General features: G+C 33.2%; 1 protein-coding gene across 1 annotated transcript in view; it reads right to left on the bottom strand.

Moving 5' to 3' along the window:
* IMMP1L (inner mitochondrial membrane peptidase subunit 1) overlaps positions 1-16436 on the bottom strand; it is an 83275-nt gene that overhangs the window by 36373 nt on the left and 30466 nt on the right. Inside the window, exon 2 of the mRNA XM_025358484.1 lies at positions 530-663. Within this exon, the coding sequence (XP_025214269.1) occupies positions 530-634 (105 nt within the window). The 5' untranslated portion in view covers positions 635-663. The remainder of the gene's footprint in view (positions 1-529; positions 664-16436) is intronic.

Genomic DNA, 16436 nt, shown 5'->3' with positions numbered 1-16436 from the left:
TCTTAATTACAGATTATTAATTTGTTTTAATTACAGTTAAACATGGTGGTAATGAGCTGGAATTTTGAAAACTGGACAAATATGTGTTGAAATTTCAAGTTACTTACTAACTGTGGGATCTGGAACAAGTAAGTTACTTAAGCTTTCTCAATTCATTTCCTCATGTGTATACTGGATTACTAATAAGTATCTCAAAGAAGTGTAAAAGATTAAATTAGTAAGTGTAAAACATCAAACATATCCTGAAACACAGTAAATAGGATTCAATAAATGGTAACGACTATTATTGTTCTACTATTCAAAAGGACCTTTTGTGCCCATTAGAAACAGAATACAGAAAATATTTAAGTAACGGTCCTTATACCTTCTCACTCTCTTATTATTCCAATATTTAGAAATATTTTATGTTTTAACTTTCACATTTTAATAATTAAATAACTTCAACTATAATAAAAGGAAAAACACATTTTCCTTCCATTTGAAAAGAAGTATATATTTAAGATGAATATTCTTGAACATAAAAACTTACCATGACAACACCACCAACGTATTCAAAAGCACAATGAGCTATACAGCCATACTGAATAGTATAGCCAACAAGTCGAAAGGTTTTCCCCAGAACACCACGAAGCATAGTTCTATGTAGACTCTGCCACCATTGGCCTGATGGTAAATTTCAAAAAGTTTCATGATCAATACTATTTAAAAACATTTAAGAAACAGCTCTATTGTAAAATATTTTACAATCACCCAAAATGTACTAAGTGCCTAATACAATTTGGTGCAGGAAAGCAAGAGTTTATTATCAGTTCTACTAATGATATTATGGCAAATTGCAGCCACTAAATATTTAGATTTACCAAAGTTTATATTCAAATGCCACTAAGTCTATATATGAATTATATAATTAGTAGATTCTAAATTAGTCTGTCCCCTTCCATGTTTTGGTTATTTCTTCTATTAAGGCAGATGCTTAAAAAAGATAGTAACTCTTTGAAAGGACTAATAACAGTTTTTCACATTTGTTCCTTGCTATATATTACTTCTTGCCATGTAATAGAAAATAATGGAGAAATCACTAGAATAGGAATATGGAGATTCAAGTTTCACACTGGTTCTTTTACTAACTTGTATAATCTTCAACAAACTACTTAACCTCTCTGGGGCCTAGTAGAAATAATCTCTCATAGAATGATTCTTAGAATCAAATTCAGCAACATATGTCAAAGTACTTTATAAAGTTACATTCATTTGTGAGTTATTAACTATTGATGTAACAGAAGGAACACAGACATACTATGAAACAACAGCATAAAGTACCATTTAAAGATTTTTTAAAGCTATATAAAATTTTAAAATATTATTCATCTAAAATATTTATAATATCTGTCCTTCCTATTTAACTGTCACAACTATGTATCATGCATTTCTCAACTAATAGCCTAACCCTTAGGCCTAGGCTACAATATACTGTTCTCAAATTAAATTTATTAAAATACATCAATAATAGTTTGTAACATCTGCTTAACATGTCAAGATTTACATATAATACCTCTGTAAGATAGATATTATTATCATCCTCAATTTATAGACAATACAAAAAAAAGCCTAAGACTAGTAAAGTAACTGGCTTATTATCATCACAAAGTTGGTATAGGATGAAGCCAGTAATAAAAGGTCTCCCAACAAAGAAAAGCCCAGCATCAGATGGCTTTACCTCTGAATTCTTCCAAACATATAAAAAAGAACCAACACCAATTCTTCTCAAACTATTCCAAAAAACTGGAAATTAAGGGAATTCTTCCTAATTCATTCAGGTCAGCACTGCCCTAATGCCCAAACCAGACACAGGAAAAGAGAAACTACAGGCCAAAATGCCAGTGAGCTCAGATGCAACAATCCTCAACAAAATACTAGCAAACCAAACCCAACAACACATTAAAGAGATAATACACCACAATCAGGTGGGATTTATCCCAGGGATGCAAGGATGGTTCAACACATGCCAATCAAACAGCGTGATATAACACATCAACAGAATGAAGAACAAAAACCATAAAATGATCTCAATAGACGCAGAAAAAGCATTTGATAAATTTCAACATCACTTCATGATACAAACTCTCAAGAAATTAGGCAAAGAAGGAACATACATCAAAACAATAAAAGGCAATATATGACAAACCCACAGCTAATATCATACTTAATGGGGGAAAAGCTGAAAGCCTGTCCTCTAAGATCTGGAACAAGACACGGATGCCCACTTTAATCACCCTTATTCAACATAGTAATGGAAGTCTCAGCCACAGCAATTAGGCAAAATAAAGAAATAAAGGGCATCCAAATTGAAAAAGAGGAAGTAACTATCCTGGTTATGGATGACATGATCTTATATATAGAAAAATCTAAAGACTTCACCACAAATACTTTTAGAACTGATAAATGAATTCAATAAAGTTGCAGGATACAAAGTCGACATACAACAATTAGTAGCATTTTATTCACCAGGAATGATCTAGCTGAATAAGAAATCAATGGGATCAATAAAGCAATCCCACTTAAAATAGCTATAAAACATTAAAAATATAACTAGGAATAAATTTACCCAAGGAGGTGAAAGACCTCTAAAATGAAAACTACAAAAACACTGAAAGAATTGAAGAGGACATAAAAAATAAAAATGGAAAGACAGCCCATACTCATGGATTATAAGAATTAATACTGTTAAAATGACCATACTACCCAATGTGATCTAAAGATTCAATGCAATCTCTATCAATATGCCAAAGTCATTTTTCACAGAATTAGAAAACAATCCTAAAATTCATACAGAACCACAAGACCCCAAATAACCAAAGCAATATTGAGCAAAATGAATAAAGCTGATGGTATTACACTACCTGACTTTAAAATACACTACAAAGCTACAGTAACCAAAACAGCATGGTATTGGTATAAAAACACATAGACCAATGGGACAGAACAGAGAACCCAGAAATAAATCCATGTATTTACAGCCAACTGATTTTTGACAAGGTGCCAGGAGCATACACTGGAGAAAGGACATCTCTTCAATAAATGGTGCTCGAAAATTTGGATATCCACATGCAGAAGGACAAAACTAGTCCCCATATCTCTAACCATATATAAAAATCAACTTAAAATAAATTACAGACTTATAAATAAGATCAAACCATAATACTATAAGGGAAACACTTCAAGACATTGGTCTAGTCAAAGATTTTATGGCTAAGAAATCAAAAGAACAAGCAAGAAAGAACAAAAATAGACAAATGGGATTTAAACTAAAACGCTTCTGCTCAGCAATGAAAATAATAAAGTAAAAAGACAACATGTCGAATGGGAGAAAATATTTGCAAAGTATGCATCCGATATGGACTAACATTCAGAATATACAAGGAACTCAACAGCAAAAAACCAAATAACCCAATTAAAAAGTGGACAAATGATCTTAATAGACATTTTTCAAAAGAAAACATACAAATGGCCAACAAATATATAAAAATATGCTCAACATCACTAATCTTCAGGGAAATGCAAGTCAAAACTATAATCAGGTATCATCTTACCCCAGTTAGATTATTATCAAATAAGACAAAGTAAGTGCTGGCAAGGATGTGGAGAAAAGAAAATTCATATACCCTGTTAGTGGGAATGTAAATTAGTACAGTCATTATGGAAAACAGTGTGGAGGTTTCTTTAAAAACTCAAAAGAGAATCAAAAAATAATTCTCGCAATCCTGCTACTGGGTATTAATCCAAAATAAAGGAAATCAGTATATCAAAGGAATACCTACATCCCCATGTTTATTGCAGCTTAGCTACTATTCACAATAGCTAAGACATAGAATCAACTGAAATATCCATCAGATGAACGGATAAAGAAAAACATGCTATACATACACAATGGAATATTATTCAGCCACAAGGAGAATGAAATCCTGTTATTCAAGGCAATATGAATGACCCTGGGGCACATTATGTTAAGAGAAATAAATCTGGCACAGGAAGAAAAATACCTTACGTTTTCACTCATCTGCAGGAGCTTAAAAAAAATTGAGCCTATGGAAGTATAGTGTAGAAATATGGGTATCAGAGGCTGGGAAAGGGAGGTAGGAGGGGAGAATGAGAAGTTGGTTAATGGACACAAAACTATAGCTAGACAGGAGGAATGAGTTCCTGCCTTCTGCAGCACTGTTGGGTGAATACGGTTAACTATAATTTATTGTATATTTGCAAAAAGCTACAAGAAGATCTTCACTGTTCACAATATAAAGAAATGATGTGTTTGAGGTAAATATGCTAATTACTCCAATTTGATCATTATATAATGTATACATGTAACAAAATATCACTGTATCCCAGTAATACATACATTTATTACATACCAACTAAATACAAAAGGAAAAACACTGAAAGTAATCTAGAACGTATCTTAGTAAGTTGTTGTTGGTTGTAGTATTTTTTATATATTTCAGATAGTAAAAGTGAGCAAATATTTAAGTTGTTTTTCACTGTGAGAAAAAGAAGCAACAAATATGTAAAGGGACCTTAAGGATAACTTGAGTTATCAAAACAAATTTACTTAAATAAACATGTATATATTTGTCTGTTTGCCTATTTAAAAATGTCATCCTAGCTCTGTCCACTGTGAAAAGGCCATTATAAGAAGCAATGACACTGTAGTAATTATGAGCACTCTTAGTGCCCACATTTTTGGTTTCTAAGTATCATTCTCCACCAGAGCAGAACAGTCAGTGCTCAAAGACTGATGCGAACAAAGGAACCATTCTCAGGGGTCATCCAATGGCCAAATTCGGGACAATATAAGCCTAAAAATAGTTAACAGTAATTCATAATACATTAAATTTGGGACAATATAAGCCTAAAAATAGTAACAGTAATTGATAATACATTAAATTAAAAATGAAATTTTTAAAAAGATGCATGTGTTGGGGACAGGGAAAGTTCTTTATCAAAACATGACAGCTAATAAATGTAGAAGGAATGATAAAATTATCACCAGTGTAATAACTGATTCAGACAAGGGCCATTGATGCATGCTAAAATACACTGAGTGAAACATTGTTGGTCAACAGGATATTTGAAAAGTATCAAAGTAGATTTTTTTTTTTTACAAAGGGAACAAGGTATCTTTACAATGGGAAGATCTGGTAAACACTATCTTAACTAAATGACCAAATTTAGCAGCATACTGATATCATGTAGCCTCTTACCAATGGAATGACAAGTACATCATCATCTGTGTACCATTCTTGCCGAAAATGTGTAACCTAAATATGATCATGAACAATCAAGACATATCCATATTGCAGACATTCAACAAGACAACCAGCTTGAACACTTAAAAAGTATAAATTTAATGAAAGGAAAAATTATACTAAGAGTACTATTTTCAATTACAAGAAAATAGAAGGACACGACAACCAAATACAATATGAAATCTCAAATTGGATCCTGGAGCAAAAGGAAAAAGAAAGCTATGAAAGACATGGGGACAACTGGGTAAATCTGAATATTGTACATAAAAATATATCACTGTTTCAGTGTTAAACTTCTTAACAATATCATGCTATGTAGTAGAATGACCTTGTTCATAGGAGATAAACAAGGAATTATTTTGAGAAAAATGCTATGACTGCAACTTCCTTTCATATGGTTCACTTCTACTGCTAAAAATCATGTATAGAGATGAAGACAAACTGATACATACACATATATACACACACACAGATATATTACATACGGAGGAAGATAGAAAGTTAATGTGGCAAATGTTCATTGTTAAATCCAAGTGAAGTGTATACAAATGTGCACTGCACTATTTTTCTCAGCTTTTTTGGTAGAATAAAACTTCTAAAAAACAAACACTTGGGGGAAAAAGTGTGACTGCATTCATTCAACAAATACTTATTAAGCTACTACTATGTACCAGATAACTGTGTTCAGCCCTGGGAATACAGTAGTGAACATGATGCCTTCTCTCATACAGCTTATAGTATAGTGGGGCAGATATCATATATACACAAAGTAAACAAATACATAAATACATTAAGTAAATTTCTGTAAAGAAAAATATAGTAAAGTGATACAGAACAATGGGTGAGGCATACTTTCTTTAGGATGAATCAGAAAAGATTTCTCTAATGAAAATGCCATTAAAAACAATGCTGCATTTAACTTTCTGAAGAACGACCAAACTGTTTTCCAAAGCAATTGCACCACTGTACATTTTTACTAGTAATGCATAAGGTTTCCAATTTCTCCACATCCTTGCCAACATTTGTTACCATCCATGTTTTGATTGTAGCCATCCCAGTGAGTATGAATCTCACTGTGGCTTTGATTTGCATTTCCTTAATAACAAAATATTCATAAGCACCTCTTTCATGTGTTTATTGTATTGATCACTATTCTTTTGAGAAATGTCTACTCAAACACTTTGCCCATTTAAAAAATTGGGCTACTATAATTTTTAGTTTAATTCAATCAAAGATTATAAGCATTCTATAAAATAGTACCAACAGATTGCATTCAATCAAAGCACGTTATAAAATAGAATCAAATGACTGAAAGCCAAGAGAAAAAAAATTACAAAACAGAAAGAGAGCAACAGGTGATTCAGGTATTGAACTTAACATATGAACACTTTAAAATAACCATGATTAACATTCAAAAAAAAACAGAAGGAAAGATAAAAGTCAGCAGTGACCAAAAATCTATTAAAAATCAAGTGGAAATTATACACAACACAATACTACAAAATAAAATACAATAACTAAAATTAATGCATTACATGAATCTACCGGCAGATTCTGCCTACTAGGCTCAGCCTAACAGAAGACAAGTGAACTGGGCAAGTTGGGAGAAAGTAGTAAGACTGAAGGACACAGAGGAAAGCAGGTACACAATCCAGGAGAAACAGTATTAATATAATCAGAGACCTAAAGGAGAGGAACCAAGAATAGGACAGAAGCAGTATTTTGAAGAAATACTGGTAGGTAACTTTCCAAATTGATGAAACACATTAACTCACAAACTCAAGAAATTCTACAAACCATGAACAGGATAAACACAAAACACATAGATACATCCAGGCACAGTATAGTCAAGATGTTGAAAAAGACAATGAGAAAAGTTTAAAATTGGCCAGAAATTTACCTTATTTTCAAAGAAACAATTTTGTCTCTTCAACAAAATGGAATGGCTACCTTTACATAAGAAATAATTAAAACGAGAATAAAATAAAATGGCATTTTTAAAGTATGAAAATCACCAAACTATAATTCTATGCCTGATGAAAATATACCTCAAAAGCTAAAGAAAAAAATAAAAACACTTTCAGAAAACAAGTTTTGCGAATATTTTTGCCAGCACAACTGTAATAATATATATACTAACAGCAATAATTCAACCAAAAACAAAATGTTGTCAGATAGAATTTGGCAAATGGGCCGGGTGCGGTGGCTCATGCCTGCAATCCAACTCTTTGGGAGGCCGAGGAGGGGGGATCACCTGATGTCAGGAGTTGGAGACCAGCCTGACCAACATGGAGCAACTAAACCCCATCTCTACTAAAAATACAAAATTAGACAGGTGTGGCGGCACATGCCTGTAATCCCAGCTACTCGGGAGGCTGAGGCAGGAGAATCACTTGAGGTGGAGGTCACAGTGAGTCGAGATAATGCCATTGCACTCCAGCCTGGGCAAAAACAGCGAAACTCCGTCTCAAAACAAAACAAACAAACAAAAGAATTAGGCAAATCCAAGAAGGAAGGAAGAGAACTGAAGAGTACATACATATTTGGATAAAGATACTGATGCTGTTTAAGACTAACAAAAATGTTTTACAGGACATAAAACATATATAAAAAAGAACACTAAAAAATACAACTACCATACAACCCAGCAATTCCACTACTGGGTGTATATCCAAGAGAAAGGAAATCAGTATGTTGAAGAGATGTCTGCACTCCTATGTTTATTGCAGCACTATTCACAATAGTCAAGATTTGGAATCAACTTACATGTCCAACAGATTAATGAATAAAGAAAATGTGGTATATATACACAATGGAATACTATTCAGCCACAAAAACCAATGAAATCCTGTCAAACAAGGCAAAATGTATGAGCCTGGAGGATAATTCTGTTACTGAAATAAGCCAGGCACAGAAAGACAAATATCATATGTTCTCACTCATACATGAAAGCTAAAAAAGTTGATTTCACAGAAGGAGATAGAATAGTGATTACTAGAGGCTGAAAAGTGTGAGACACGATAGGAAGGGATTGGCTAGCAGATGCAAAATTACAGCTATATAGGAGAAATAAATTCTACTGTTCTATTGCACTGCAAGGTGACTATAGTTAACAATAATTTAGGGCATATTTTCGAAGAGCTATAAGATTTTTAACATTCTCAACAGAGAAATGATAAATATTTGAGGTGACAGATATGTTAATTACTCTGATTTGATCATTATACATTGTACATATGTATCAAAATCATACTGTACCATAAATGTATACAATTATTAAGTGTTAAAGAAAAATCGCCCAGTGAGAAACCTGTTTGGATAAGGCCTTAGACCTCAATGAAGGCATTAACCCATGGATCTCTCTCCGTCTCCTTCCCTCTGAAGTGCTCCCTGACCTCCGCGTATGGCCTCCAGGTATATCACGTACCCTGGACCTATGAGTAATAAAACCATTATTTCCATCTTGTGTCTCTCCTAATCATTGAAGGGGTGCTCTCCATCTTAAACATGCTAAATTAAAATATATATATTTAGATGCTAAATTATACATACATATATATACACACACACACATATACATATATATAACTTCAATTTAAAAAAAACAGGGCAATACAGAATGGGATCAAACAAAGGCCAACAGATCAGGTTTTGATAGAAGTTTGGGTACTTCCTCCAATGTAATAAAAGGGAAGAAAAACATGGGTTAACATACTGGTAGTTTTGACAGTTTGATGGTAGAAAAATAAGGGAGCTCTTGCCTTTTGTGTTTTTATTTACTCTTTGTTATGAGCTGATGTCATGAGCTAAGACTGGGAACTTTTAGCACAAAGAGAACTGGTAAACAGAACTGGTTACAGATGTACTAGTATTCTATTGGTGCCTACAAATTACCATAAACTTAGTGGCTGAAAACAACACAAATTTATAATCTTACAGTTGATAGGTCAGAAGTCTAACATGGGTACCACTGGGCTAAAAAATCAAGACTATTTCTTTCTAAAGGGTTTAGGGGAGAATCCATTTCCTTACCTTTCCCAACTTCTAGAAGCACTAACATTCCTTTACTCATAGCCCCTTTGTTCAATCTCAAAGTCTTTAATCTCCCTGGCCATTATTCCATGGTCACTTCTTCCTCTGTCTGTCTGTCTGTCTGTTTTTCTCTCTCTCCTGCCACCTTTTTACTCTTTTAAGGACCCTGGTGATTACACTGAGCCCAACTAGATAATTCACAATGATCTCAAAGTCCTTAATTTAATCACATCTGTGAAGTCCCTTTGCCATGTAAGGTAACATGTTCAAAGGTTCTGGGGATTAGGATGCAGACATCTTTGGAGGGCCATTATTCTACCTACCACACCAGGATACAGAACATTAAAGAAGTAACTACTAAACTGTGATTCCTCAGACCAGCATCAATGGCATCATCTTCAAACTGATTTGGTTAAATACAAACTTTATTAGAATCAGAAACTTAGGAAGTGTTGTTTAGCAATCTGTATTTTAACAAGTCCTCCAAGTGACTGCTCTAAGCTCTTGGTGACCAATAGCCATTGCCAGCCTTGGGCAGCCCTAGCTATCCAGTCATTTACTACTATATGTTGTATAATTTACCATGTAACATGTGTGCTGTGAAAAAATTTGGGAAGCTTGGGCATCAAAAAATTCAGAATCCGTTACTTTTTAAAGTCCCTATCACATTTACATTAAAAAAAAAAACTGAGTCATTAATGTAGAGAACCAATTTCTTTAAAGGGGAACCTATATATTCTTTCAAATAATAGAAAAGCTAGGGAAAAAGTGAAAAGCACCATAAAAATTGTGACTGTGTCATATAGCAAAAGAAGTATCGGAGGATCCTTCACAGAAATCTTTTAAGAGATTCTTCATTACTTTACATATATTAACTCGTTTAATCCTTAGAACAACCCTACGAGAACTTAGGCATCTCTTTTTTTAAAAAAAAATTTTTTTTGAGACGGAGTCTCACTCTGTCGCCCAGGCTGGAGTGCAGTGGCACAATCTCGGCTCACTACAAGCTCCCCCTACCGGGTTCACGCCATTCTCCTGCCTCAGCCTCCCGAGTAGCTGGGACTACAGGTGCGCGCCACCTCACCTGGCTAATTTTTTGTATTTTTAGTAGAGACAGGATTTCACCATGTTAGCCAGGATGGTCTTGATCTCCTGACCTTGTGATCCGCCCGCCTTGGCCTCCCAAAGTGCTGGGATTACAGGCATGAGCCACTGTGCCCGGCCCCTTAGGTATTTCATTTTTCAGATAAAGAAATTGAGGCGCAGAGAGATGAAGGAACTATTCAAAGTCATGCAGCTTATTAGAGGCTGGGCCAGAATTCAAAATGAAGCTGTTTGGGTCTAACATCCAACACTACACCATACTGCCTCTCAATTTAAATGAAAAAAATTTTTGGATACTATAAAATAGGCATCTGGGAATAGAGACACACAGGAAAGATAGAGGTAGGACTGATGTTAAAACCAGCTAAAAAGATTGAGCACAGTGAACCTAAGAAGCTGAAAAGAAATTAGAGATTCCTCCATCTTTAGAAATTTCTGGGCACAGACATCCAATTCTAAGATTCTGATTTGGATCCAATCACTGAAGTAGACTTAAGAGTAATTTCAGAATACCCAAAGCCACAAAGAAGTTGTCCAACTGATTGTTCAGGTCTGAAATGCCTTTGAAAAGAGAAAGCATTTTGTTTCAGAAATAGGAAAAATATATATATACACATATATATATAAATACATTATAAATATATGTCAAATGTTAACTAAGACCATCAGTTTACACAAATTCATTCATTCTTAAGTATAAGCAATCACAGAAATGATTTAATGTCATTAATGTATTTTTGTTCTGATAGAGGAACACAGTTTGAGAATAAATTAGCATCTAAAGAAGTGTTCACATTAAGAAAGGGTGAGCAGAAACAAGTTAGATAGGGAAGGAGAAAACAAATTACATCATAGTTTGCCACATTTACCTTCATTTGGGAAAGAAAAAATAGTAGATTTTGACATTTCTGGGACCTTGGAGATGTTCAAAGACAAGAATAATTACACAAAATCCATTTTCCCCATAGAATGATGCGTAAAAGGTAACTGAGAGATATATGTCCACTTAAGATCCTAAGAAGAAGTTATTGTGACAAGTAGAGAACAACAAAGACTCATTATGCTGAGTAGTATACTCTGCTCAATAGCTACATAATTCACTCTCACACAGCAAAGTCTCCATCAAAGTAATTCAAATTCCTGCCATTTCAAAATCACCTTCGGGCTGCTCATGAATTGTTCAAATCCGTAAGTGTTAAATCTACTGTAAGATTTGTATAGGGATTGTTTTTTATTTTCTAAAACTGTAAACTCAAGGCACTGATACCCTCATAATCTCTGAAGACTTTATTAAAACCTCTTTATTTTGAATTAAAAAATTAGCTGGGCATGAGGTGCACACCTGTAGTCCCAGCTACTTGGGAGGATTACTTGAGCCCAGGAGGTTAAGGTTGAGGTGGGCCATGATCTTACCACTGCACTCCAGCCTGGGCAACAAAGCAAGACCCTGTCTCAAAAAGAATCAGAAAAACACACCAAACCTGTTTATTTTGTCTCATCAGCAGAGGAAATAACTGCCATTACTCTAAGGTTTAAAGCAGTAAATACTGCTTCAAATTTGACTGCAGCATCAAAATAACATGAAAACCTAATAAAAACCAAAATTAAAAACTAAAAATCCAAACTCCCAGGCTCCCTGTGATTCCTATGATTCTCATCCTACATCACAGAGCTAATGAAAGAGAATCTCCAGCTGCAGATACCACAGTTTTAAAAAGCTCCCAGGAAGGAAGTCCAGTAAAGGACTTTATCCTGTCCTTTAAGACCACTGACGCATACTCAATATTTTCAGAGACTTGACAAAATTTATCCATTCATTATCTTTAAAGTGAATGTTAATTTTGGGATAATTCTATAAACTTTCATCAAGTAAACATTATAATGCTAATACTTCAATGTATTTCATCAGTCCAGTGGTATTTTCTGAATTTCACATTCTTACATATAACCAAAATTGAAACTCATCTTATATTTACAAAGAATAAGTAGTTGATCATTTTAATATAACAAAGTATCACCTTCCAAAAAGTAAAATACCAAAACAAACACACTCATTCACCAGTAATCCAACTACTAAATGATCTATTTCAAAACAATATAGCAGTTGTATGAATAACAGTGGAAGAATATTAATTCAAAAAGAAATGTCATTTAGCATTATCATAGGCTAACCCTCGCTGTGCCACAGTTCATGAACACTTTTAGAGCGATCAGCCTCCAACTCCTGGGCTCAAAGAATCCTCCCACTACAGCCTCCCGAGTGTCTGGGACCAGGGGTGGGTGCCACCATGCCCAGCCCCACCTTATTCTTTTGTTATACCTGACTTACCATTCTTTCTAAAACATTTCTTCTCATTTCATCCTATATCCCACTCTCATCTCCCAAAATAATTCCCTTAAGTCTTATTGACATCATGAGCTGCCTGTGCTGCAAATTAGTATCTATCTTTTTAAGATAAGCCAAATTTCTTATAAGTTATCAACAGATATTAAAATTCAAATAACCTATATTTTTATGAAAAGAATGTATACCATTGAGAAGATCTTATGTTTTATGTCGAATTTACTTCAGATGAGTTTATTTGAGACTTTCCAAAGAAAATAACCATCTCTAATCAAATAAGAATGACCCCTAAAATGGAGAAGGAAAAAATACTGACTTTCAAGAGCTGTTCGGTAAATACTGAATAAAAAGTAAAAAAGCAAATACTGACCAGGTTTAATAAAAGCTTCCAGACAAATTCTATTTTGAATTCAAAACTACTTTAAAAATAAATACATAATACTACAAATTACCACAGAGAGTTATGCTGAGATAATAGCCTACCTGGCAAAATAATGTGAAATTACACATAAACCAAATATTTTAGATTTAAAGTAAGTAATTTTATTATGAGGATAAGAAAAAGATTTAAGTCCATTTACTTCATGGATAGCTTCTTTCATCATAATAAAATAAAAATTTTTTCAAACAGCAAAAATACAAATAGAAGGCAAAAGTCATCCTTTATAAAGTAACACAATGCAGTTTACTGGAAATATTGGCAAGCTTTCTCATTCATTCATTCAAAATGTGGTTAAAGTTTGGAAATACAATTTGAAATACAATAGCTTGGAACCGGTTAAACCAAACCCAAGAACTCTGTATAAATTCATTATATTTGCTGACTTTTCTAGTAAAGACCTTATATGGAAAATAATAAAAGGTACCACACATAAACAGAGATGGTAGTACATTAATGGTGTACATCAGGTATAATATTGGTTATATTTTAAATATTTTTATAATTTCAAGAAAATACTTTAGTCACCTATATTTAGTTAAAATGTTAAAGTTTAGACTGAGGCTGTATAATTTATTTTTTAAAAGATAAAGCTACTAAACAAAAAAGCTATAAGATAAAAATCAAGTTCTATGAATAAATATTTTTAAATTAAGTACTCTAAGATCATAACACTGACAACACTAATTATCTTTTCTAGTCTTGGCAGTTACGTTGCATACTGTTTGGGTGACTGATGGGATAATTTCACTTCATTTTCTCTCAGTTTATATTGGATCGTGTTAGAGAAAAATATTAAAATAATTAACACCTCTAACCAAAGTATTTGATAAAGTTTTTAGATGAAATAAAAGCTAAAAAAATCAATTAACTAACACCCAAGTTTTAAGCAAACAACTAAACCTCCATCTAAAGGAAAAGTTACCTAAGAATCACTGATTTTTAAAAATACGTCATTCAGTATTCCTATTTACTCTATACTTTTATATATTAAAATCATATACTTTCACCAAAAGCCGTTTCATCAGCAGTTTCAGCTAGCAATACCTTCATTACAAAAAATATAGGTGTCTATATATTTCAAATTATGTTTTATTCAAAACATTTATCCAAAAACATTGCATCAATAGCAACTGAAGCATCAAAAACAGGTAAAACATATGACAAAACAAATTATTTCAATTCCTTACAGCTAGACATTTTGATTAATTTCATAGTGGCTCTATGGCCAAAAGAATATAAAACTACTTAAATTAATATATGATCTCAAATATGAATTGTTACCAATAGTAAATAATTTATGTCCTTCAACTAAAAAAACCAAGACATCATTAATCAACTTTTCTATTTCAATAGCTTAATAAATTTTGGATCATATAGCTTACAGTTTGTATGTGTCTTGCATAATTTTAAGTCATATAGCTTAAAATAAGGTTACATACTATAAAAAGCATATTATTTGCCTTGATCACCTGATTTTTTGTTGTTGTTGTTGTTTATAAAATTAATCACAGTTAGCAGGGTAGAAATAGCTTTGAGCTTCATGAATGACATCCAAGAGATGGGAAAGGATTAGTTCTCAGTTGCTGCCAGTTATAGCACCAGGTGGCTTTTTCTGCAGTGAAGGTGTTACCGATAATCCCATTACACTGGTACTAAATCTTGCAGACATCAAAATTATCACCAAGGTTCCTTTTCATCCCATCCTTTCCAAATGACTGGAAGTCGCTTCACCTGAAAGAAGTCAAATCCACATGCAGCTGCTGTTTTAGCAGGCAGCAAACTCCCTGAGAATGTCAGTCGTGATTCAATTTTGCTGTGCTGGTGGCCCCCTATTCCCTGTCCAATAATACATCTGTTAAAAAATCCTACAGCTACAAATCAAGTTTAATCCTACCAGGGACCTCATGTTGGTCTTGTCTTCCAAAAAGGCAGCAGGTTCTGCTGTCTATCTCTGCTAGTATCTGGGGAATACCCTTTAAATCCCAGCCCTACTTAGAAGAATAAGCTAAGGATCACAAAACATGACCTCAAAAACCCTGATATGACTATATTCTGACCCAGAGGCATTCATTCTAGGTGAAGATTAGAACTTTGCATAATAAGATTACACAGCAAGTGAATGATATCAAGGGACTATCCATATGCAGCCGCCTGGTTTTGTATAGACAGCCTGTGCTCTGCAATATGCAGTGCAGACGAAAAAGAGCTTGGTCTTTCTAGCTGAAATAAAATAGATTCACATAAATTAGTTGGCCATTTCCAGATTTCTAAATCCCCTATTACATCTTTTATTGACAGCTCCTGTGAGGATAGCACAAATGTTATTCCTTTTTATTCTGTGCTTCTATAACAATCATGCTCTGTAATTGAAATGTACATAGATTATGTCTAGAAATTAACATCTTGTTTGCTATAATCTTGGATTACAATTGACTGTGTACATAATAAAATTAGGAAATCAATGGACGGATTTATCATCTCCAGGAAACTAGAGGTATTGTTTAAAGAATAGTTTAACATTTTGTGCCAACACTTTAAATGCAGGAGTCACAGGGAGTAGTCAATAAAAACGTAAGTGAGTCCAAGATTACAGCAGGCATTGGCTAATAGCTAAAAATTGTATTACATAAAATTAGGTCATAGCCCTCAAAATTTAGAAAATGTGAAAAACTCAGAGATTTCATAAATATAGTTTTCTCTAAGTCATACTTGAGCAAGGTCAATTATATATGACCATTTTAAATAAAATTGTATGCCTACAGTATTTTACATGAATTTCCTTCATCATTTTATAACTGTACTTTAAAATATTTGAATCAATTCAAATCTATTATAATTCAAGGTTTTATAATTCTTAACAATATGTTTTTAAAATAGTTATCAGTGAAGAAATCTCTCCTTACATTTAAATATGTACAGAACATTTTAAATGTGTAGGATTCTAGAGAAATTTAGAAAATATTTTATAATCAGCTTCTTCCACCCATGACATTTACAGCTATACCAGCTTATCTAAGCAAATTTATATGAAAAGAGAGATTCATATACATTTACACAAAAATCTGTCCAGAATAAATCTAAGGATGTGAAGAGAAGACGTTGTAAGTTTTATATATATAAAAAAAAAAAGTACTAAGATTTGCCATAGAATTCTTGTAAAACTAAGCTCCTTGGTATACTTACAATATGGCTTACTTGACAAGTTTGATTT

The sequence above is a fragment of the Theropithecus gelada genome, chromosome 14 (assembly GCF_003255815.1).
Source record: "Theropithecus gelada isolate Dixy chromosome 14, Tgel_1.0, whole genome shotgun sequence".
Classification (NCBI taxonomy): domain Eukaryota; kingdom Metazoa; phylum Chordata; class Mammalia; order Primates; family Cercopithecidae; genus Theropithecus; species Theropithecus gelada.
This window is presented reverse-complemented; position numbering and strand designations above follow the sequence as displayed.